The 24,994-nt window shown below is 44.1% G+C and overlaps 1 protein-coding gene across 4 annotated transcripts in view; it reads right to left on the bottom strand.

The window, feature by feature from the left end:
• Positions 1-209: 209 nt before the first annotated feature.
• The window catches only part of LOC122558003 (oxysterols receptor LXR-alpha-like), a 72,518-nt gene continuing 47,733 nt past the window's right edge, over positions 210-24,994 (bottom strand). For all 4 annotated transcript variants that reach the window (XM_043706319.1, XM_043706316.1, XM_043706317.1 and 1 more), the window contains 6 exons: positions 23,636-23,841; positions 9,866-10,045; positions 7,552-7,651; positions 5,236-5,349; positions 3,415-3,509; positions 210-1,569 (listed from right to left, as the gene is read on the bottom strand). In XM_043706319.1, the coding sequence (XP_043562254.1) occupies positions 1,423-1,569; positions 3,415-3,509; positions 5,236-5,349; positions 7,552-7,651; positions 9,866-10,045; positions 23,636-23,841 (842 nt within the window). In that variant the 3' untranslated portion in view covers positions 210-1,422. The remainder of the gene's footprint in view (positions 1,570-3,414; positions 3,510-5,235; positions 5,350-7,551; positions 7,652-9,865; positions 10,046-23,635; positions 23,842-24,994) is intronic.

Here is a 24,994-nt window from a genome sequence, read left to right on the forward strand (position 1 = left end):
ACCTCACAGTTGTCTGCATTAAACTCCACCTACCATTCCTTAGCCTACTTGATAGGAACAACATGTATAGACATCTACTCCATCCACCACTGATATTCAGGAGTAGCAGCATGTACTATAAGTTGCACTGCAGAAAGTTATGTAAGTTCCTTAGGCAACACCTTTCAAAACTTTGACGCTGCCATGCAGAAGGACAAGTGTAGCAGATACATGGGAACACCACCACCTTCAGGTTCACCTTCAAGCCACTCACCATTGTGACTTGGAAATATATCGCTGTTTCTTCATTGTCACAGTGTCAAAATCCTGGAACTTCTCCCCTGAGAGCATTGTGGGTATACCAACAGCACATGGACTTCAACAGTTCAAAAAGGCAGCTCACCACTATCTTTTCAAAGGCCCAGCCAACAATGTCCACACCACACAAGTGAATACAAAATGTCAGAGACAGAGACACTGCAAAGCAGATAACCAATCAGAGATATTGTGAAACAGATACCAGTCAAAGATAGATTTTGTAAAACAGATACCAGTCAGACACGGTAAAGCACATACCAGTCAGAAACAGGGACACTGTGAAATAGATAACAAAGACAGAGGCACTATAAAAAGATACTAGGCAGAAACACTGTACTGGACAGCTGATTTGCAATGGGAAATGATTCCAACAACATGGTTTCAATTCCCCCACCTGATGAAGTTTCTGTGAAGGTCTCTCCCTCCAACATTATCTGAGGCATAGTGACCCACAAATTAAACCACCATCTCTTTATGTAATGAGACAGCAGCCCAATGGTCCGGTTGGACTTTGGAAACTTTTAAACAGGTTTCAGTCAGAAACACTGTAAAACAGATAATCAGTCTGAGTGAGCTTTCCAGTTGGTTTTAGTGCATTATTATAAATCAATAGCTCCATATAAAGCTGGATTGTGGCACATTCTGACCTTGGTTAGTTGGTAGTATATCTCTTGGTAACACTGGCCCGCGCAACAGTCTCTCTGCTCCCTCACTGTCCTGCTGCTCACTGGCAAACATGAGCCTGGCTCTCAGTTTGGGGACTGTAGTTTTTGACAGGGAAATGGAGAGCCAGTTCCCCTATTCCTTTCACAAATTCTGGCCATCACTACATTCAAACAAGACTGTGCCTTAGAGATCTGTTCTGTGAACATGGACAGAGACAGTCAGCTACCATATGGTTAACACGTTAAAACAACAAAGCAATCGTAAAATGGAATCCTCCTAGATTTAACACAGGAAATCCCCTTAAAATGTCTCTAAACATGGGGTATTGCATTGACAATTGCAGTTGAAACTCTTAATAACTCTGTCCTTGTCTGCTCTCATTCCCACCAAAAGAAGTTCTCTCCAATTTGACAGTCTATCTGTTTCCGTGAGCTGGACTCTGCACGGAAAACTCCGGGGTCATTCATGCATGTCCCAGATTTCTGACAGGAGAGGAGGCAATTTTTTATCCTGAAGTCGTAATGCAAAGACTTGCTCGGAATGGACACTGCTCAGAGTCCGCAAAGAGACGAGCTTCATCAGCATGCGAGGGAACATCAACCGATCCTATAGAGAGAGAGACAGGAGGAAGAGGATATGTCAGTGCACCATTTAATTTGATTTGAACTCACTGGACAAAAGGCCTCATATTCGGGTAGACCTTATCTTAAAGATTTGGATATCATCATGAAATCAATATGGAAAATGCTGAAATTACCCAGGAGGCCAGGTAGTATCTGTGGAGAGAGAAATAGAGTCAACATTCCAGATTGTGACCTTTGAACAGTTCCCACAGGTCACAGGACTGAAACATGTACTCTTGTTACTCATTCCACAATTACCAGGCCTGATAATTTCCAAACTTTTCTGTTTTGATTTCAAACTTCCAGACTCCATAGGGTTTAGTGTTTGTTTTGTTATTGAAACACTGCACCAGGGTCAAAGGGAAAGTTATAGTGTCCCAGTAAATTTTAACAGGATCTTGATGCAAATTTGCTATCATTCGGGGAGAAATAGCAAAGTCAAGACAAAGCAGGGCACATGCAGTGGAGAGTTGGGAACTCGTGAGGGGGTTAGAAGGGAAGGGTGAGCACCTTGCATAGAAACTGCAGTAGTCCCTTTGGGAAGTAAAGGACTGTTGGGGAGCATTTTTCACTTTGCAATGCATCTTTAACAGCACTGATCAGATCTGACTGATTGTTGGCAAATGTTTCAGACCTTGTAAAGATAATCTGTTTCACTGTGTAGAACGTGAGAAAGGGTGGATTAAATTATGGAACTAGGAGATCAAACTCACAAATACTAGAAGTATGGGGCGGCATGGTGGCTCAGTGGTTAGCACTGCTGCCTCACAGCGCCAGGGACCGGACTGTGTGTGGAGTTTGCACATTCTCCCCGTGTCTGCGTGGGTTTCCTCCGGGTGCTCTGGTCTCCTGTCACAATCCAAAGATGTGCAGGTCAAGTGAATTGGCCATGCTTGATTGCCCATAGTGTTCAGGAGATGAGTAAGTTAGGTGCATTAGTGAGGGGTAATTAGTAGGGGAATGAGTCTGGGTGGGTTACTCTTTGGAGGGTCAATGTGGACTTGTTGGGCCAAATGGCCTGTTTCTACACTAAGAATTCATCCACAGGGATTCTAAGAATAAGGATGGGGAAAGTAAGTAAGCAAGCCATGATGTGGAGGTGCTGGTGTTGGACTGGTGTGGTCAAAGTTAAAAATCACACAACACCAGGTTATAGTCCAAAAGTTTATTTGGAAATACAAGCTTTTGGAAAGTAAGTGTAGGAATTAAATTTTCAGCAATGTGAAGGTCAGTTAAGAGTTTAAGAAAAGTGATGAGCACGTAATGAAGACTGGGAGTCCCCAGCAGGGAGTACATATTAGGTCTACATAATTCTACAAAATCTCCATTCTTACTTATTTGTACATGCTCATAAATACCAAGAGTGAAGATGGCGGCATCCCAGGGTGGGCGGGCACTTTATAAAGCCAAACAAAATTTAAATGGTTCACAAAAATCAGAAGAATTGCAGATGCTGTAAATCAGAAACAAAAACAGAAAATGCCAGAAAAGCTCAGCAGGTTTGGCAACATCTGTGAAGACAAATCAGTGTTAATGTTCCAGCTCCAGTGACTCTTCCTCTGAAAGGGTCACTCAACCTGAAACATTAACTCTGATTTCTGTCCACAAGTGATCCAGACCTGCTGAGCTTTTCCAGCAATTCCTGTTTTTGTTTAAATAGTTAATGTTAGCCTTCACCACACCCAAGTTCATGTGCACTTTGAAATATGCAGGGTTAGGGATTCTCTCAGCATTATAAGAAACAAATTTATTCTTCTAATGAATGCTGAAGAGAGATGAAATGGAGAGAAGAAAGCTGAACCCGGTGGCCAGGTCACTCATTACTCACAGTTGGTCTCTTGATCCGGGTGTAGGAATGAAGAGCTTCCACGTAAGGCTGTTGCAGCCTTTCCACCAGCTCATGGTCTTCAACATTTGGGCGGTCTGGGGAAAAACAATTCGATATCAGATGACTTCAGAACAGTATCATTAACTTAATGATACTGTGGGCGGCACGGTGGTACAGTGGTTAGCACTGCTGCCTCACAGCGCCAGAGACCCGGGTTCAATTCCCGCCTCAGGCCACTGACTGTGTGGAGTTTGCCCATTCTCCCCGTGTCTGTGTGGGTTTCCTCCGGATGCTCTGGTTTCCTCCCACAGTCCAAAGATGTACAGGTCAGGTGAATTAGCCATGCTAAATTGCCCGTAGTGTTAGGTAAGGGGTACATGTATGGGTATGGGTGGGTTGCGCTTTGACGGGTCGGTGTGGACTTGTTGGGCCGAAGGGCCTGTTTCCACACTGTAAGTAATCTAATCTAATTTAACTATCAGCAGAATGGACACTCAGCACAAACACTTGGAACTGCAGCTGTGTCGATAATGTGAGACATAGCCAAATACACCCAGTTTTAATGAACTCATAGTGTCAAGGATTCTGAACCTAAGGGTAATAATCGCTTCAGTATTCCATCTCTCCAACCTCCACCACCAAAAGCAACAAGGGCAGCAGGTACGTGGGGACACCACAACCTGCAAGTTTCCCTCTAAGGTATTCACCTTTCTGACTTAGAAATATATTGCTTCACCTTCAGTATCACCTTGTCAAAATACTGGAGCTCCCACCCGAACAGCATTGTGAGCCAACCTACACACCAAAGGCTGTGATGGTTCAAGAAGGCAGCTCACCACCACATTCTCAAGGGCATTCAGAGTTGGGCAATAAATGCTGGCACAGTCAGAGATGACCACATCCTGTGCACAAATGAAAGAAACAAAACCAGCCAAAACCTTAGAAATTGCTAAGGTTTCCAAAAAGCCAACATTAGAAAGGACACAAGAGGAGTAGTCTAACTACGAATTATCTCCTAGAGTTAAAAATCTGATTGAAATTTGACCATCTGTTGGAATTGAGTCAGTTACATATTTGATCTCTTTTGTTACTGGTTGAACTATAAAGATAGAAAATGCACATGTAACAACCTTGCTTGAGCTTTTCCTTCTGAAACCTCTGTTAACAGTCAGAATATACAAACATGGAGCAGTTGTAGGCCATTCAGTCCTCAAGCCTGCTGCACCATTCAGTAAGATCGTGTGGATATACAGATGCAGTCTGCGGGGGATTTTCAACTGACCATCCAGGAGTAAAACTAGACTCACATTGCAACCATTTTGAATGCTTAGAAACCCAAATGAATTTTATTGTGATCAATTTCATTCAATAAAATATGCTTGAGGTGTTGATTCAGGCTTGGTATTCTGACAAGGAGTTAGTGTAAGATTGTACTGTCTGCATTTTTAGATCACAATGACGTCTTCCAAAAGAATGTAATCTGCCACATTATTTCACGATTTTGTTTATCTGTCACTTTCCATAGATTGTAGCTTATTTCACACTCCACTGGTGTTCATTCAATCCCATTAGCAAGTGTCAGTGCCTTTCTTCCTTCAGAGAACATGCAGTGCTGATCACGGGGAAATCCTGGCTTCAGTGTTTAAACAGTAAGACATATCTGCTTATCATTGTTGTAGAAGGGCCATTGAGCAATCATGTAGAATTCAATGGGAGAGATGAGTTCATTTTAGAGTTGTAGCGACATTAAAGAGCAATATAGACAGCAGGCAGTCAATGTGATAAGATTCTTTAATTGATCAAACGCTCAAGACAGTTTACCTGCTGAGAAGAGACTGATAGCAATGAGGAGAGCGTATTCTGCATCATCCAACTGGAGATCATTCATGCCCTTTGAAAACTCAAAGATGGGATTGATAAACTCAAACTGTAATCCTAGACAAAGAAGACATGGAGAAAGGAAATCATACAGAGTATTGGAAAAGGATCCCAGTGCACTGTATATCTGATCATCACACTGAGATCATAATGAGAACATATAAGACATAGGAGCAGAAATTAGGCCATTCAGCCCATTGACTCTGCTCCACCATTCAATCATGGCTGATAAGTTTCTCAACCCCATTCTGCTGCTTTCTCCCTGTAACCCTTGATCCCCTTGATACTCAAGGACATATCTACCCCAGTCATAAATATACTCAATGACCTGGCCTCCACAGCCTTCTGTGGCAATGAATTCCATAGATTCCCCACTCACTAGCTGAAGAAGTTTCTCCTTATCTCCGTTCTAAAAGGTCTTCCCTTTATTCTCAGGCTGTGTGCTCGGGTCCTAGTCTCTCCTGCCAATGGAAACATCTTCCCAACATCTGCTCTGTCCAGGCCATTCAGTATTCTGTATGTTTCAATTAGATCCCCTCGCCCCCATCCTTCTAAACTCCATTGAGTATACACCCAGAGTCCTCAAACATTCCTCATATGTTAAGCTTTTTATTCCTGGCACCATTCTTGTGAACCTCCTCTGAACATGCTCCAGGGTCAGTACATCCTTCCTGAGATATGGGGCCCAGAACTGCTTACAATAATCCAAATGTGGTCTGACCAGAGCCTTAGAGAGGTTCAGAAGTACATCTCTGCTTTTATATTCAAGTTCTCTCAAAATAAATGCCATCATTGCATTTGTCTTCCTAACTACTGACTCAACCTGCAAGTTTACCTTGAGAAAATCCTGGACAGAATTCCCAAGTCTCTTTGCACTTCTGACTTCTGAATTTTCTCCCCATTTAGAAAACAGTCCTCTATTCTTCCTACCAAATTGCATGATCTCACAATTTGCCATCTACCACTTCTTTGCCCACCCTCCTAACCTGTCCAAAGCTTTCTGCAGTCTCCCCGCCTCTTCAATGCTACCTATCTTTGTATCATTTGCAAACTTAGCCAGAATGCCTTCACTTCCTTCATCTAGATCATTAATGTATAAAGTGAAAAGTTGTGGTCCCAACACTGAGCTTTGTGGAACACCACTTGTCATCCCAGTCCACTCTCTATCCAGGAGAAAGTGAGAATGGCAGATGCTGAGGATCAGAATGGAAGAGTGTGGTGTTGGAAAAGGAATCCTGATGAAGAGCTGATGCACGAAACATTGACTCACCTACACCTTGGATGCTGCCTGACCGGCTGTGCTTTTTCAGCACAACACTCTTCCATTCTGCAACGAATCAGCATTCAAGGATCAGAATGGGATCTCAGTCCACTCCTGCTGCGCTTCTCCAGCAACACATTTCCATCTCTGATCTCCAGCATCTGCAGACCTCATTTTCTCTTCACTATATATCCAACCATAACAAAGGGATCCAGAATGGGATCCCAATCCACTCTATATCCAATCATCACACAGGGTTCAGAATGGGATCTCAATCCACTCTATGTCCAATCATCACACAGGGCTTTTTAGATTAGATTCCCCACAGTGTGGAAGCAGCCCTTCGACCCAACAAGTCCACACCAACCCTCCAAAGGGTAACCCACCCAGTCCCATTTCCAATGGTTCAGAATGGGATCCCAATCCGTTCTATATCCAAACATTATACAGGGATCAGAATGGAATCCCAGTCTACTGTATATCAAACTATAATACAGGGAGGTTTGACAATAGAGCTGGTTGGATGACTTCCATCCACTATTACTCATAAAATCTGAGACAGCTCCTTTATATTCAGTGAGAGTCCCTTTGAACCGAGCACTAGGTCAAGCAGCCAAGGAGGGGATTGCTGAAAAGTTTCTTATCTCATGACAACTCTCATTAATATCATGTTGTTAATGACAGGCTCTGGAACCTCTTGCCAGGCTTCGAATGATGTGCCAAATTTCTTTAACCAAAAGATTCAGAGAGCACACGAAAGTGTTGTTTGATTAGTCTTGCTTCCTGCTTTACTCGAGATGACGCTGTTTATAAAATTTGTACAACTGATTTTTGCAAGTCACGATTGAATCTGCCACCACTGCACTTTGCAGGCAGTGTATAAGAGAAAGTCACTTGCTGACATGGCATTGGAGGTTTCTGCAGTCAATATGGCCCCTACAATGGTACAATATTGTAACAGCACAACCAGGGAAAATGACCAGACAAATGTCACCCACCCGCCCTGGCAAAGTCCTCTTTGTTGTAACTGAAATCTTTCAGAAAGGTGATGCCCTGGATCTCTGGATCATACCTTCGAGATGTTTCCAACAGCATGATCTTAATAAGAGCAGAAAAAAGAAATCACAAAACAAGTTCTAAGCTCAGACACAGATTTACCACCTGACATTAGTGGTGACTGTCATAAACACAGTATTGGGACAAAATGGCAAAGCAGCATGAAAATGTCTCCACAATCAGTGAGAATCTCAGTGTTAAACACAGAACAGTACGATATAACGTTGTGGTAATCTCAACGTTAAACATAGGACAATATGTCAGAATTCAGTGAGAATCTAGGTGCTAAACACGGGGCATTATATCTGGATTTAGTGATAATACTAAATGTCAGTATTCAATAATAATCCCAATGTTAAATGCAGGAGAGTGTGATATGATTCAGTGATAATCCCAATATTAAACACAGGACAGTGTGATATGATTCAGTGATAATCCCAGTGTTAAACACAGGACAGTGTGATACGATTCAGTAATAATCCCAGTGTTAAACACAGGACAGTGTGATATGGTTCAGTGATAATATCAGTGTTAAACACAGGACAGTGTGATATGGTTCAGTGATAATATCAGTGTTAAACACAGGACAGTGTGATATGGTTCAGTGATAATATCAGTGTTAAACACAGGACAGTGTGATATGGTTCAGTGATAATATCAGTGTTAAACACAGGACAGTGTGATATGGTTCAGTGATAATATCAGTGTTAAACACAGGACAGTGTGATATGGTTCAGTGATAATATCAGTGTTAAACACAGGACAGTGTGATATGGTTCAGTGATAATATCAGTGTTAAACACAGGACAGTGTGATATGGTTCAGTGATAATATCAGTGTTAAACACAGGACAGTGTGATATGGTTCAGTGATAATATCAGTGTTAAACACAGGACAGTGTGATATGGTTCAGTGATAATATCAGTGTTAAACACAGGACAGTGTGATATGGTTCAGTGATAATATCAGTGTTAAACACAGGACAGTGTGATATGGTTCAGTGATAATATCAGTGTTAAACACAGGACAGTGTGATATGGTTCAGTGATAATATCAGTGTTAAACACAGGACAGTGTGATATGGTTCAGTGATAATATCAGTGTTAAACACAGGACAGTGTGATATGGTTCAGTGATAATATCAGTGTTAAACACAGGACAGTGTGATATGGTTCAGTGATAATATCAGTGTTAAACACAGGACAGTGTGATATGGTTCAGTGATAATATCAGTGTTAAACACAGGACAGTGTGATATGGTTCAGTGATAATATCAGTGTTAAACACAGGACAGTGTGATATGGTTCAGTGATAATATCAGTGTTAAACACAGGACAGTGTGATATGGTTCAGTGATAATATCAGTGTTAAACACAGGACAGTGTGATATGGTTCAGTGATAATATCAGTGTTAAACACAGGACAGTGTGATATGGTTCAGTGATAATATCAGTGTTAAACACAGGACAGTGTGATATGGTTCAGTGATAATATCAGTGTTAAACACAGGACAGTGTGATATGGTTCAGTGATAATATCAGTGTTAAACACAGGACAGTGTGATATGGTTCAGTGATAATATCAGTGTTAAACACAGGACAGTGTGATATGATTCAGTGATAATCCCAATATTAAACACAGGACAGTGTGATATGATTCAGTGATAATCCCAGTGTTAAACACAGGAGAGTGTGATATGATTCAGAAATAATCCCAATATTAAACACAGGACAGTGTGATATGATTCAGTGATAATCCCAGTATTAAACACAGGACAGTGTGATATGATTCAGTAATAATCCCAGTGTTAAACACAGAACAGTGTGATATGATTCAGTAATAATCCCAGTGTTAAACACAGGACAGTGTGATATGATTCAGTAATAATATCAGTGTTAAACACAGGACAGTGTGATATGATTCAATAATAATCCCAGTGTTAAACACAGGACAGTGTGATATGATTCAATAATAATCCCAGTGTTCAACACAGGACAGTGTGATATGATTCAGTGATAATATCGGTGTTAAACAGAGGACAGTGTGATATGAGTCAGTGATAATCCGAGTGTTAAACACAGGATAATGTGATATGATTCGGTGATAATCCCAATATTAAACACAGGACAGTGTGATATCATTCAGTGCTAAATAATCTCACTGTTAAACACAGGACCTTTTGCTATATCCTACGCCGATCAGAAAGTTTCTTGGTAAAGTATGAGCATGTTCAAGCCACTGGAACTGGAAGCTTACCTCAATAGTAGAAGTCTTCAGCAGAGCAATCTGGTCTTCACGGGTGAGGTCCAGGAACCCTGGCAGCTGTTTTGCAAAGTCAACTATTTCCTGAACAGAGATGATTGCCAGCTCAGTGAAGTGTGCAAATCTCTGCTGCCTCATCTCTCGATTGTGCATATCAATGCTCTGTGGCCATGGCTATATGGGACAAAGGATGTAAAAAATTGCTGAACACTTCAGAAGGCCAAATAACATTAAACAACAAGCCGACCAATAAGGTTCAGCCTTAGACCAGTTCTAAACTAGGAAAAATGAAAATCAAATGCAAAACTGAATCCTGAACTGAATGGGGGCTATTTGTCAATGAGTTGAAATCGGATCTGGCCCAGCTGGACTTGAATCTAAAATTGACAGGTAAAACCGTAAGTAAGCAATAGGAGACTCTCAAGGAAAAGGTGATGCATGTCGAGACCAGAGAGGAAGGGAATCCACTCAGCAATGTCCTTTGGCTTCAAACATACATTGCCCCTTTGGTCCGTACTAGGCCCTCTTCTTTCCCTAGTTATCGTTTTCTTCTTAATAAAAGCAAATTACTGCGGATGCTGGAATCTGAAACCAAAAGAGAAAATGCTGGAAAATCTCGGCAGGTCTGGCAGCATCTGTAAGGAGAAAAAAGAGCTGACGTTTCGAGTCTAACTGACCCTTTGTCAAAGCTTGATATACTTGTAGACTGTTTTGGGATTCTCCATAATATTGCCTGCCAGTGTTTTCTCATGCTCCCTCTTTGCTCTCCAAATTCCTTTCTTGCGTTGTCCCTGCATTTCCTATACTCCTCTAGGGTCACCATTGCTTTGCCCCTGTTGTAACCATTATACGTCTCTCTTTTCCTTTTTATTCGGTCAAAGTATTCCTGGAAATCCAGGATTCTTTTGGCTTATTGCTCCTAATTTCACCCTAAAGGGAAGATGTTGAGCCTGTAACCCCCACCCCCAATACTGTTTTGAATGTATCCTATTGTTCTGCTGTAGCTATACCTTTAAGTAGCTGTTTCCAGTCTATTTTAGCCAGATCCTGCCTTATTTTATTAAATTCTGCCTTACCCCAATCCAAAACCCTCAGACTGTCTTTCTCCTTGTCCAAAACAAACTTAAACATACAGTGTTGCTGTTCCTATCACTAAAATGCTCCCCCAGTGCTAGCTCAAATGCCTGTCCAGCTTCAATCCCCAGAATAGGTCCAGCAATTCACCATCCCTTAAAGGAACCCCCAAGTGTTGACGTAAAAAGATCTGTACAGAACATAAATCTGTATATCAGGAGAACAGGCTCTTCGGCCTACCATTTCTGTGCCAACCACAGTGCCATTGTAAACAAATCCCATATAACTGCACAGTGTACCTCTGTTCCCTGTTTGTCTGTCTAAATGGCTCTTAAAAGTTGCTATTCTATCAGCTTGTACCAACTCCCATGGCAGAATTTTTCAGGCACTACCACCCTCTGTGTAACAAGCTTTCCCCTCTCACCTTAAACCTATGCCCCCTAGTGTTTGACATTTTCACCCTGGGAAGAAGACTCTGACTATCCACCTGATCAATACTTCTCATAATTTTACACACTACTATCAGGTCCCCCCTCAGCCTCCGACACTCTAGTGAAAACAATCCAAGTTTGTGTAAGCTCTGCTGATTGCTAATACACTCCAGTCAGGCAACACTCTAATAAACCTGTTTTGCACTCTCTCCAAAGCCCCCAAGTCCTTCCTGACTAAAGTTTTGTAGAGTTGCAGCATGATTTGTCAACTTTCATACTCAATGCTGCAACCAATGAAGATAAGCATGCCTTATGCCTTCTTTATCATCTTATCCAATTACATTGCCACTTTCAGGGAACTATGGACTTGCAACCAGAGTTTGTTTTACATATTAATGCTCCTGAGGGTCTTGTCATTTACTGTACACTTCCTCTTGCATGTGACCTTCCAAAATACATCACCTCACATTTATCTGGATTAAATTCCATCTGCCATTTCTTTAGCCAACTTTACAATTGATCTATATGCTGCTGTATCCTTTGACAACCTTCCTCATTATCCACAACTCCACCGACATTTGTGTCGTCTCGAACTTACCAATTAGATCTTATTTCCATTTTATCCAAATCATTTATATCTATTCCAAACGGGCGGCACGGTGGCACAGTGGTTTCGGATTCAATCCCTGCCTCAGGTGACTGACTGTGTGGAGTTTGCACATTCTCCCCGTGTCTGCGTGGGTTTCCTCCGGGTGCTCCGGTTTCCTCCCACAGTCCAAAAATGTGCAGGTTAGGTGAATTGGCCATCTAAATTGCCCGTAGTATTATGTGCAGGGGTAAATGTAGGGGAATGGGTCTGGGTGGGTGCGCTTCGGTGGGTCGGTGTGGACTTGTTGGGCCAAAGGGCCTTTTTCCACGCTGTAAGTAATCTAATCTAATCAAACAACAGAGGTCTCAATACTGATCCTAACGGAACAAAACTGGTCACAGATCTCCAGTCAGAAAAGCACATTGTCACAACTACTATCTGTCTTCTGTGACCAAGTCAATTTTGTATCCAAATTACCAGTTCACTATGGATCCCACATGACCTTATCTTCCAGGATCAGCCTGCCATGAAGGACCTTGTCAACTACTTTTCTAAAGTCCATGTGGACAACATCCACTGCCCTACATGCATCAATCACCTTTGTCACTTGCTCAAAAAACTCAATAAAAATTGTGAGACAAGACTTTCTCCACACAAAGCCATGTTAACTACCCTTAATAAGTCCACTGTTTTCCAAATGTGCGTATACGTTTCAAAATGTCTGTCCTCTCTGTCACCTTTATGCTATCATTATGGCAACTTATATTGGAGGTGTTGAAATCCCCTAATACATTTACATTGTTAATTTTACATGCCTGAGTGAATTGATTACACATCTGCTCCTCAATTGCCTGCTGACTGTCTGGGAGCCAGGTAATTAAGAAGGTAAATGGAATATTGTCCTTCATTGCTCGAGGGATGGAGTTTAAAAACAAGGAGGTTATGCTGCAGCCATATAGGGTGCTGGTGAGGCTACACCTTAAGCACTTAGAGGGTGCCATAGTGGCTCAGTGGTTAGCACTCCTGCCTCACGGTGCAAGGGACCTGGGTTCAATTCCACCCTCGGGTGACTGCCTGTATGGAGTTTGCACATTCTCTCCGTGTCTGCGTGGGTTTCAACTGGGTGCTCAGGTTTCCTCCCATGGTCCAAAGATGTGCAGGTTAGGCAGATTGGCCATGCTAAATTGCCCATAGTGTTCAGGGCTGATTTAGATTTAGATTACTTTAGATTACTTTACAGTGTGGAAACAGGCCCTTCGGCCCAACAAGTCCACACCGACCCGCCGAAGCGTAACCCACCCCTACCCCTACCCCTACCCCTAGCCCTACATTTACCCCTTACCTAACACTACGGACAATTTAGCATGGCCAATTCACTTGACCTGCACATCTTTGGACTGTGGGAGGAAACCGGAGCACCCGGAGGAAACCCACGCAGACACGGGGAGAACGTGCAAACTCCACACAGTCAGTCGCCTGAGGCGGGAATTGAACCCGGGTCTCTGGCGCTGCGAGGCAGCAGTGCTAACCACTGTGCCACCGTGCCGCTGAGTCGGTGAGGTGGTTTGGTCATGGGAAATACAGGGGTAGGGAGATGGGTCTGGGTGGGATGCTGTTCCGTGTGGACCTGTTGGGCCAAATGGCCTCTTTCCACACCGTAGTGATTCTATGGTTCTACTGTGTACTGCTTTGGTCTCCTTATTTGACTAAGGATGAATTGGCACTGAAGAGGGGGAGAGGAGATTTACTGGGTTGATTCCAGAATTGAGAGGGTTAGCTGATGAGGAAAGATTAACTAGATTGGGACTATACTCACTGGAATTTAGAAGAACGAGGGGGTATTTTACAGAAACATATAAAATTATGAAGAGAATAGATAAGATAGAAGCAGGGAGGTTGTTTCTATTGGTGGGTGAAACTAGACCTAGGGGACATAGCCTCAAAATAAATGGAGCAGATTTTGGACTGAGTTGAGGAGCAACTTCATCTCCCAAAGGATTGTGAATCTGTGGAATTCCTTACTCAGTGAAGCAGTTGAGGCAACCTTGGTGAATGTTTTTAAGACAAAGATAGATAGGTTTTTGAACAGTAAAGAAATAAAAGGTTATGGTGAGCGGGCAGGTGAGTGAAGCTGAACCCACGAAAAGATCAGCCATGACTTTAATGAATGGCAGAGCAGGCTCGTTGAATTAGATGGCCTACTCCTGCTGCTATTTCCTATATTCATACGTAGATCTCTATGATCCTATAACTACGATTTTTGTGAGAAAATCTAGAACTAGGGGTCAGAGTTTAAGAATAAGCGGTCATCATTTTGAAATAACTCTTCAGAGGCCAGCATCCCGTCACCAATCATTTTTTATTTACAAGTGCATCGCCTTTTGACAATAGCACTGTCTCTCACTGGGTCACAAATTCAGTCTCTCAATATCTTTGACATTCACTATTTTATGTCAGCCAGCTCTCCCTGATTGGACCAGATTAACAGCCCCAATCAGGGAAATCATATTCTGTGAGGTCCAACTGATTGATGTCATTGCAATCACTACAGTTTAAGACAGACTGTTTTTCTCTGAGAGGTTCTGAGCCTTCCTGAAAAGGCACAGGACGCAGAAACTTTAAGAATGTTTAAGGCGGAGGTAGACAGATTCCTGATTCCCAAGTGAATGAAAGATTATTGGGGATATATAGGAATGTGGAGTTGAGGTTAAAATCAAATCAGCAATAATTTTATTGAATGGGAGAGTAGGCTTGAAGGGCCTACACTTGTTCCTTGTTAGTACATTCATAACATGTTTATTGACACCCAGTTTATGTTCGGCCAGCTCCTGACCTCATTACAGGCTCGGTTCAAACATGGACAAAAGAACCAAACTCAAGAGAGGTGGTGAGGGTGAGTGCCTTTGACTGACTGTCCTTGAGCAGTGAGATTAAAAGGAGCAGCAAGCAGTGGGGAGGTCCCAGAAACAAACAGGTGAATCTGTGATGGACCCAGGAGCAGCAGCAGTGAGACAAAAATGAGCAGCGAGGTTAGAAGAGTCCCAGAAGCGGACAGGCTGATGGGGGAGGTTCTGAGGAAACATAAACTTTGATTTCTCTTCACAGATGCTGCCAGATCTGCTGGATTTTTCCAGCAACTTCTGTTTTTAAGACTGACGCGGGTGGGGCGGGGAGCTGTTGTGGGATTTGGAGGCAGTAAGGTTAAAAGGAGCAGCAAGTGTGGAGATGTCCCAGAAGCAGACAGGGAAACTATGGGACTCAGGTGTGGAGGCAGTGAGATCAAAGAGAAAGTATAAACAAAGTTCCACATTCTAATTAGTTAAGATATATCTGGGGTGCTCAGGTCCGTGATTTACACATCCCGCACTGTGGAGGAAATCCTGCCGTTCTGAAAGACCAATGTGCAGGAGGAACCTCCAACTAGAGCAACCCGAGCTCCAGGTTTTGGAAACTGAACACCAGCTGGGGGGCGGGGGCGGGGGGGGTGCACAACATTGTATTCATGAGGCTGAGAAATGTTTAGATAGCACATTTCAGGACGTGGCCACCCTGCAGGTTAAGGAAGGTCAGGCAGAAAGGGATTGGGTGACTGCCAAACAGAGGGGTCAGGACTGGGCAGGTAGTGAAGGAATTCCTGAGCGCTGTTTGCTTACAAACTGTTTTTGCGACCTGGGAAAACAATGAGAGTGATGGTTCATCTGTGGATACCAACCAGAGCCAAGGCCACTGTGGGCAGTCAGATGCTCAGGAGGGGAGGAAGAAGTGTTAAAAGGTAATAATGGTAGGGGATTTACAATGGTTTCACAGAACATAGGACATAGAACAATACAGCACAGTTCAGGCCCTTCGGCCCATGATGTTATGCTGAGCATTTATCTTAATCTAAGATCAACCTAACCTACACACCCCTCAATTTAACTTTGATTTCTCTTCACAGATGCTGCCAGATCTGCTGAATTTTTAATGGTTTCACAGAACATAGGACATAGAACAATACAGCACAGTTCAGGCCCTTCGGCCCATGATGTTATGCTGAGCATTTAACTTTGAGCATTTAACTTTGATTTCTCTTCACAGATGCTGCCAGATCTGCTGAATTTTTCCAACTGCACTTGGTCCAACAGTCGTTTAAATGTCCCTAATGTATCTGACTCCATTACCCCTGCTGGCAGTGCATTCCATACAATCACCACTCTCTGTGTAAAGAATCTACCTCTGTCATCTCCCCTAAACCTTCCTCCAATCACCTTAAAATTCTGACCCCTCATGACAGCCATTTCTGTCCTGGAGAAAGGTCTCTGGCTATCTACTCTATCTATGCCTCTCATTACCTTGTACATCTCTATCATGTCACCTCTCTTCCCCCTTCTCTCCAGTGTGAAAAGCCCTAGCTCACTCAACCTTTCTTCATAAGACAAGCCCTCCAATCCAGGCAGCATCCTGGTAAATCTCCTCTGCACCCTCTCTAAAGCATCTACATCCTTCCTATGTTGAGGCGACCACAACTGGACACAATATTCCAGGTGTGGTCTAACCAGGGCTATATAGAGCTGCAGCAAAACCTCACGGCTCTTAAGCTCAATCCTCCCGTTAATGAAAGCCAAAACACTATATGCCTTCTTAACAATCCTATCAATTTGTGTGGGAACTTTGAGAGATCTTTGTATGTGGGCCCCAAGATCCCACTGTTCCTGCACACTGCCAAGAATCCTGCCTTTAACCCTGTATTCGGCATTCAAATTCAACCTTCCAAAACGAATCACTTCACGTTTATGCAGGTTGAACTCCATCTGTCACTTCTCAGCCCGGCTCTGCATCCTGTTAACGTCTTGATGTAGCTTGAAACAGCCCTCAACACTATCTACAACACCACTGACCTTTGTGTGAATGACACACCCTTCCACTTCTTCATCCAAGTCATTTATAAAAACCACAAAGAGCAGAGGCCCAAGAACAGATCCCGGTGGGACACCACTGGTCACTGACCTCCAGGCAAAATACTTTCCATCCACTACTACCCACTGTCTTCTTTCGGCCAGCCAATTCTGTTTCCAGACAGCCAAATTTTCCTATATCCCATACTTCCTAACTTTCTGAATGAGCCTACCATGGGGAACCTTCTCAAATGCCTTACTGAAATGCATATACATCACATCGACTGCTCGACCTTCATCAACTTGTCTCATCACATCCTCAAAGAACTCAATAAGGCTGGTGAGGCATGACTTTAACTAAACTATGTTTTTACAAATAGTCATAAATCCTATCTTTCAGAATCCTTTCCAGTACCTTGCTTACCACAAACGTAAGACTGACTGGTCTGTAATTCCCAGGTATTTCCCTATTCCCTTTCTTGAACAGAGGAACCAACATTCGCCTCCCTTCAACCATCCGGTACAACTCCCGTGGAGAGTGAAGATGCAAACATCATCGCCAGAGGCACAGCAATTTCATTCCTCGCTTCCCGTAGTAACCTTGGATATATTGGGTCTGGCCCTGGGGTCTTATCTATCTTGATGCTTCCCAGAATATCCAACACATTGACTTTCTTAATATCAATCTGTGTTCAAGCCTATTAACCTGTTCCACAGCATTTTCACTATCAACAAGGTCCCACTCTCCAGTGAATACTGAAGCAAAACACTCATTTAGGGCTTCCCCTACCTCTTCAGACTCCAGACACAAGTTCCCTCCACTATCCCAGATCAGCCCTACCCTCTCTTTGATCATTCTCTTATTCCTCATGTAAGTGGAGAGTGCCTTTGGGTTTTCCCTAATCCTTCCTGCCAAGGCTTTCTCGTGACCCCTGCTAGCTCTCCTTAGTCTATTTTTGAGTTCTTTCCTAGCTCTCCTGTAATCCTCTAAAGCTGTGCCAGATCCTTGTTTCCTCAACCTTGAGTAAGCTTCCTTCTTCCTCTTGATGAGAAGCTCCTCTTCTCTCGGCATCCAAGGCTCCTTCACCTTACCATTCCTCACCTGTCTCAGTGTTCCTTAAACAGCCTCCACATTTCTGTTGTGCATTTATTGTAGAACAATTGTTCCCATAAACATTAACAATTAAATGAACAATTAACAGTAACCTTCCCATACTGTCAGTTCTTATCTCTTTCCATGGCTATGGTAAAGGTGAGGTAGTTGTGGTCACTGTCACAGAAATGCTCTCCCACCGAAAGATCTGACACCTGGCCTGGTTCGTTGCCTAGCACCAAATCCAATATGGCCTCCCCCAGTTGGCCTATCTACATATCAAGTCAGGAACCATTCCTGGACACACCTGACAAAATTGTCTCCATCCAGACCATCTGCACTAAGGAGTATCCAATCCATATTGGGGAAATTGACGTCACCCACAACAATAACTCTGTTCATCTGCACCTTTCCAAGATCTGCTGCCCAGTCTGTTCTTCTATCACTCTGCTGCTATTGGGGGGGTCTGTAGAAAGCCCCCAATAAAGGGACTGCTCCTTTCCTGTTGCTGCCTTCCACCCATACTGACTCAGTAGACAAACCTTCCTCTCCTCTGACCTGTATGTCTGGTTCCCATCCCCCTGTCAAACTAGTTTAAACCCTCCCAAAGTGCTCTCGCAAATCTCCCACCCAGGACATTGGTGCCCCTCCAGTTTAAGTGCAGCCTGTCTTAATGTACAGGTCCCACCTTCCCCAGAAGGTACCCCAATGGTCTACATATCTGAAGCCCTTCCCCCTGCACCAGCCCAGTAGCCACGTGTTCAGCTACACTCACTCCCTGTTCCTCACCTCACTGGCACGTGGCACCAGTGGTAACCTTGAAATTACTACTCTGCTCCTCGTGCTTTTTAGCTTCCAACCTGACTCCCTGAAAGCACTTTTTAGATCCTCATCCCTTTTCCTAGCTATGTCATTGATGGCAATGTGCACCACAACTTCTGAATGCTCACCCTCCCCCTTCAGCATCCTGTAGACTCGATCAGAGACATCCCGAACCCTGGCACCTGGGAGGCAACATACTTTCCTGGAGTCCCATTCGTGACCACAGAATCTCCTGTCCGTTCCTCTAAGTACAGAGTCTTCTACCACTAGCTCTTTTCTAATCTCCCCACTTCCCTTCTGAGCCCGGAGCTGAGCTCAGTGCCTGAGACCTGGCCACTATGGCTTTCCCAAATAGGTCATTCCCCCACAACAGTATCCAAAATGGTATACTTATTATTGAGGGGAATAGTCGCAGGGGATCCCTGCACTATCTGCCTGTTCCCTTTTCGTCCTCTGACTATAACCCATCTATCTTTTTCCTGTACCTGAGATGAGACTACCTCCCTATAACTCCTCTCTATTACCCCCTCTGCCTCTCAAATGATCCGAAGTTCATCCAGTTCCAGTTCCCTAACACAGTTCCGAGGAGCTGGAGTTGGGTGCACTTCCCATACATGAAGTCAGTGGGGACACTAGTGGTGACCCTTACCTCCCACATCCTACAGGAGGCGCATGCAACTGCCCTAACTGTCCATTCCCACTGTTCTAAATTCCCAAAGAGACTATTGAAAAAAATGGTAATCTTACCAAATCGGCACAAGGAACCTTCTTTTTTGGTTAAAGAAGAAGGAAGGGTGGGAGCCAGAACCTAAGTAGTGTTTTGGGTAAAGCAACCATCCAAATATATTACCTGACCTCCTCAGCAGTCCCGTGTCCTTTTCATGGTCATCATTAGACTCTTAATTCCAGATTTGTATTGCACTCAAATGTCATCATCTGCCTTGATGGGACTTGAACCCAGATCCCCAGAACATTACTTGGGTCTTTGGTTAATACTCTAGCACTAATATCACGAGGCCATTGCCTCCCCCAGTGTGCAGTGTTGCCTCAGCACTGTCCCTCCAATAGCACCGAGCATTCAGCGCTCCCTCTGACAGTGCACTGCTACTAGTATTCTGGTGACACACAGGACATCCAAAGATCAATTGGTCAGAGTGGGTGACAGTTTGGGAGGTTTAGTGAATCAAGGGACTATTGCAGAACAGGAGAAAGTGAGGTCTGCAGATGCTGGAGATCAGAGCTGAAAATGTGTTGCTGGAAAAGCGCAGTAGGTCAGGCAGCATCTAAGGAACGGGAGAATCGACGTTTCGGGCATGAGCCCTTTGATTCATTCCTGAAGAAGGGCTCATGCCCGAAACGTCGATTCTCCTGTTCCTTGGATGCTGCCTGACCTGCTGCGCTTTTCCAGCAACACATTTTCGACTATTGCAGAACATGCAGGAGAAGTCACTTGTATGTCTAACCATTGGTTGAATGTTCACAATGAAGTGAGTTAATAGGTTGCAGAGTAGGCTGGGGAGGAAGAAAGCACAGTGCAAGTTGGGATTGATGCCTGAATCTAAATGCAGTCAGAAAGAAGGGAAGACCTCCAATATGGCCCAATGGAGATCTCTCAGTCATAGTCTAATGGACATAAAAATGCACATGGAGGACGCGGTTTAGGTAATAAAGATAAGGAGCAGTCTTTGAACAGAACTGGGAACAGAAATCCTCATGATTGTAATGATGGTGGCTGACTGTCCCTAATACGTCCATTCTCCTTCAAATGTAAGGAAACTTTGTCCTTGAGAACCTCCTCCAATAATTTCCCAACCTGAGGTAAGGCTCACAGGCCTGTAATTTCCTGGCTTATCCCTGTTGCCCTTCTTGAACACAGGAACAACATTGGCTATTCTCCAGTCTTCTGGGATCTCACCTGGGGCTAAAAGGGATACAAAGATCTATGTCAAGGCCTCAGAAATCTCCACCCTTATCTCCTTCACTATCCTGGGATAGATCCTATCAGGCCGTAGGAATAATCTACCTTAATGTTTTTCAAGACACCGAACACCTCATCCTTCTTAATATTGCCCTGCTTTAGAGTATGAACAAACCCCTCTCTAAACTTAGTTAGCATCCATGTCTTTCTCCTTGGTGAATATCAATGCAAAGTACTCATTAAGGACCCACCCACTTCTTCTGGTTCCACACATAAATTACTTTCTTTATACTTGAGTTGATCTACCCTATCCATTGTTACCCTCTAGCTCCTAATATACCTATAAAATGCTGTGGGGTTCTCCTTAATCCTAATTTCGAAGGGCATTTTATAGTGTCTTTTTGTCCTCCTTGTTTCTTTTTAAGTTATTTTCTGCTTCCTTTATACTCCTCAATTATACAACCTTACTTACTACCCACCAAAATCAGATTTCTCATTCTTGTTCTATTCCTAACAAATGACAACAACAAGAGTAAGTACTCTATCTTCCTCCTGACACAACTTACTCAGACTCAGAATCTGGTTCCTGAGCAGCCAAGACTATGCTGCTTTTTGAGTCGTAGCGTCACCTCTGGAGTTCTGCCCCTAGATTCAGCTCTGCTCCCACTCTAACTGCCCTCAGTCCCACTTCTGACTGCCCTCAGTCCCACCCTGACTGCCCTCAGTCCCACCCTGACTGACCTCAGTCCCACCCTGACTGACTCCAGTCCCACTTCTGACTGACCTCAGTCCTGCTTTGACCAAACCCACTCTCCAAGTATTTGTCTGATGACTCCTGCCACTGTTCACTCCCAGGTTTGCTCTCCTGTGTTGTGTTCACACTGCCACCACCTCTTGATGGAGATGGTCATTGCCTGGCATGTACAATCATCGCTGAACATCCCCACCTCTGACCTTGTGATGGAGGAAACAGCTGAAGATGGTTGGGTTTAAGACACTATCCTGAAGAATTCCTGCAGAGATGTCCTGGACCTGAGATGACTGACGAACATAAATCATAACCACAATCCTACATGACAAGTATGACTAAAACTAGCAGAGAGTTTTCCCCCTAATTCCCATTGATTTCAAGTTTTAGAGTCACAGAGTCATACGGCATGAAAACAGACCCTTTGGTCCAAGCTTTCCAATTCATAAACGTATCCAAACGTCATTACTTCTTCTGGCAGTTCATTCCCCTGTGTAAAAAAGTTGGCCCATGTCCTTTTTAAAACTTTTTCCTCTGACCTTAAACATCTGCCCCTTTTCTCAGAGAAAGGACCTTTGCTATTCACCTTATGATTTTAAACTTCTATTCGGGTCCCCCTTATCCTCCTCTGCTCCAGTGAGAAAAGTCCCAGCTTATTTCATTCCCAGCAACATCCTGGTAAATCTTTTCTGAAACTTCTCCGGTTTAATAATACTCTTCCTATAACAGGGAGACCAGAACCGCACACAATACTCCAGAAGAGGCCTCACCAACATTGTGTACAACCTCAACATGTTGTCCCAACTGCTATACTTAAAGGTCTGAACAAAGAAGGCAAGCGTGCTAAATACCTACTTCACCACTCTGTCTACTCTAAATACCTACTTCGCCACTCTGTCTACTCTAAATGCCTACTTTACCACTCTGTCAAATTTCAAAAACTTATGTCCCTGAACACTTAGGTCTTTCTATCTACAACCTACCCAGGCCCGACCATTAATTGTATAAGTCCTGCCCTTGTTGGTTTTACCAAAATGTAATCCCATGCATTTATCCAAATCTAAGCTGTTCCTATGATGGGACTGTTGAATGGGGTGGTGAACAGTGTCGCAGGAGCTACACTCTGTTTCTACCCCCCGTGTGTCCCTGTCCCGAGAGTGTTTGATGGAGGACAGTATAAAGTGCCACACCTGTTGAATGTAGCCTTGATGTCAAGGGCTGTCACTCTCACCTCAAATATCGAATTCAACTCTTTTGACCATGTTTGAACCAAGGCTGTAATGAAGTCAAGGAGCTGAGTGGCCCTGGTGGAACCCAAACTGGGCGTCACTGAGCAGGTTATTGCTGAGCAGTTGCTGCTTGACAGCACTGTTGATGACACCTTCCACACTTTACTGAGGGTTGAGAGTCGGCTGATGGGGCAGTTATTAGCCAGTTTGGATTTGGCCTGCTTCAATTTTCCACATTGTCAGATAGATGCCAAATTTGTAGATTAAGATGAATTAATTAATCAAGTTTAAAGGATGGAATGGGGTGAGATTAGTTGGTGTCAATGTACACTATCTGAAAAGTGAGAGGAAGCAAAAGGTTTCCTTGAACAAATGGTGGAGACAAAGAAAATTAAAAAAAAATACATGGATTGATGCAACTCATCAGTTGTCTGACCGTTTTACCAAAACAAATGGCTGGAAGAATAGAATTGTTCCGAGCTCTATAGGAAGGAAGGTTGCCAGTGCAGTATTTTGTACAGCGTATGGAGATTTCAAATTCATTTATGGTTCTGGGTTTAAGGGATGTGTGCTTGTCATCATAGAACCCCTACAGTATGGAAACAGGCCATTTGGCCCAACAACAACACTAACCCTCTGAAGACTAACCCACCCAGACCCATTCCCCTCCCCTAAATTTACCCCTGACTAGTGCATCTAACCTACACATCCCTGAACACTCTGGGCAATTTAACGTGGCCAATTCACCTAACCTGCACAGCTTTGGACTGTGGAGAAAACCCACACAGACACAGGGAGAATATGCAACTCCACACAGACAGTTGCCCGAGGCTGGAATTGAACCTGGGTCCCTGGCACTTGAGGCGACAGTGCTAACCACTGAGCCACCATGACGTAATATCTAACTTTACACATAAAGGCCAATAGAAAAAGTGTGAAAAATCGCTGCATTCTATTCTTGACCAATGAGTGCCCTGAACACTTACGGTCACTTTCAGTCGGTCACTGAATGAACGCTTGTTACACTGCTGTTGAGCAGCAACCAGCTTTCTGATCATCTCAATTTGGGCAATATCAAGTCTTGGTATTCCCCAGCCAGACAGTGGGCTTGAGGTCACCCTCACAGTTTTTGTCACCTCTTCTTCCAGCTTCTTCATTTTCTTCAGTCGGATTTGTTCTTCTGAGAGGACACCTGTAACACACAAGAGTCTTAGCTGAGAATCATACATTATTTTCAGTCAATTAATTCCAGCACAGTCACCCAATATTAAATACAGTGCTCCTGCCCCACTGAACTCATCTCTACCTACCTCGACACTGTCCTATCCCCCCTAGTCCAGGAACTCTCCACATACGTTCGAGACACCACCCACACTCCCACTTCCTTCAGACCAAAGGGGTAGCCATGGGCACACGTATGGGCCCCAGCTATGCCTGTCTCTTTGTTGGCTACGTAGAACAGTTGATCTTCCGTAATTACACCGGCACCACTCCCCACCTCTTCCTCCGCTACATTGATGACTGCATTGGCGCCACCTCGTGCTCCCGCGAGGAGGTTGAGCAATTCATCAACTTCACCAACACATTCCACCCTGACCTTAAATTTACCTGGACCATCTCCGACACCTGGCTCCCCTTCCTGGACCTCTCCATCTCCATCAGTGACGACCGACTTGACACTGACATCTTCTACAAACCCACCAACTCCCACAGCTACCTGGATTACACCTCTTCCCACCCTACCTCCTGCAAAAATGCCATCCCCTATTCCCAATTCCTCTGCCTCCGCCGTATCTGCTCCCAGGAGGAGCGGTTCCACCATAGAACACACCAGATGGCCTCCTTCTTTACAGACCGCAATTTCCCTTCCCACGTGGTTAAAGATGCCCTCCAACGCATCTCATCCACATCCCGCACCTCCGCCCTCAGACCCAACCCCTCCAACCGCAACAAGGAAAAATTTCCCTTCCCACGTGGTTAAAGATGCCCTCCAACGCATCTCATCCACATCCCGCACCTCCACCCTCAGACCCAACCCCTCCAACCGCAACAAGGAAAAATTTCCCTTCCCACGTGGTTAAAGATGCCCTCCAACGCATCTCATCCACATCCCGCACCTCCACCCTCAGACCCAACCCCTCCAACCGCAACAAGGACAGAACACCCCTGGTGCTCACCTTCCACCCTACCAACCTTCGCATAAACCAAATCATCCGCCGACATTTCCACCACCTCCAAACAGACCCCACCACCAGGGATATATTTCCCTCCCCACCCCTCTCAGCCTTCCGCAAAGACCGTTCCCTCCGTGACTACCTGGTCAGGTCCACGCCCCCCTACCACCC

The sequence above is a fragment of the Chiloscyllium plagiosum genome, chromosome 16 (assembly GCF_004010195.1).
Source record: "Chiloscyllium plagiosum isolate BGI_BamShark_2017 chromosome 16, ASM401019v2, whole genome shotgun sequence".
Lineage (NCBI taxonomy): Eukaryota > Metazoa > Chordata > Chondrichthyes > Orectolobiformes > Hemiscylliidae > Chiloscyllium > Chiloscyllium plagiosum.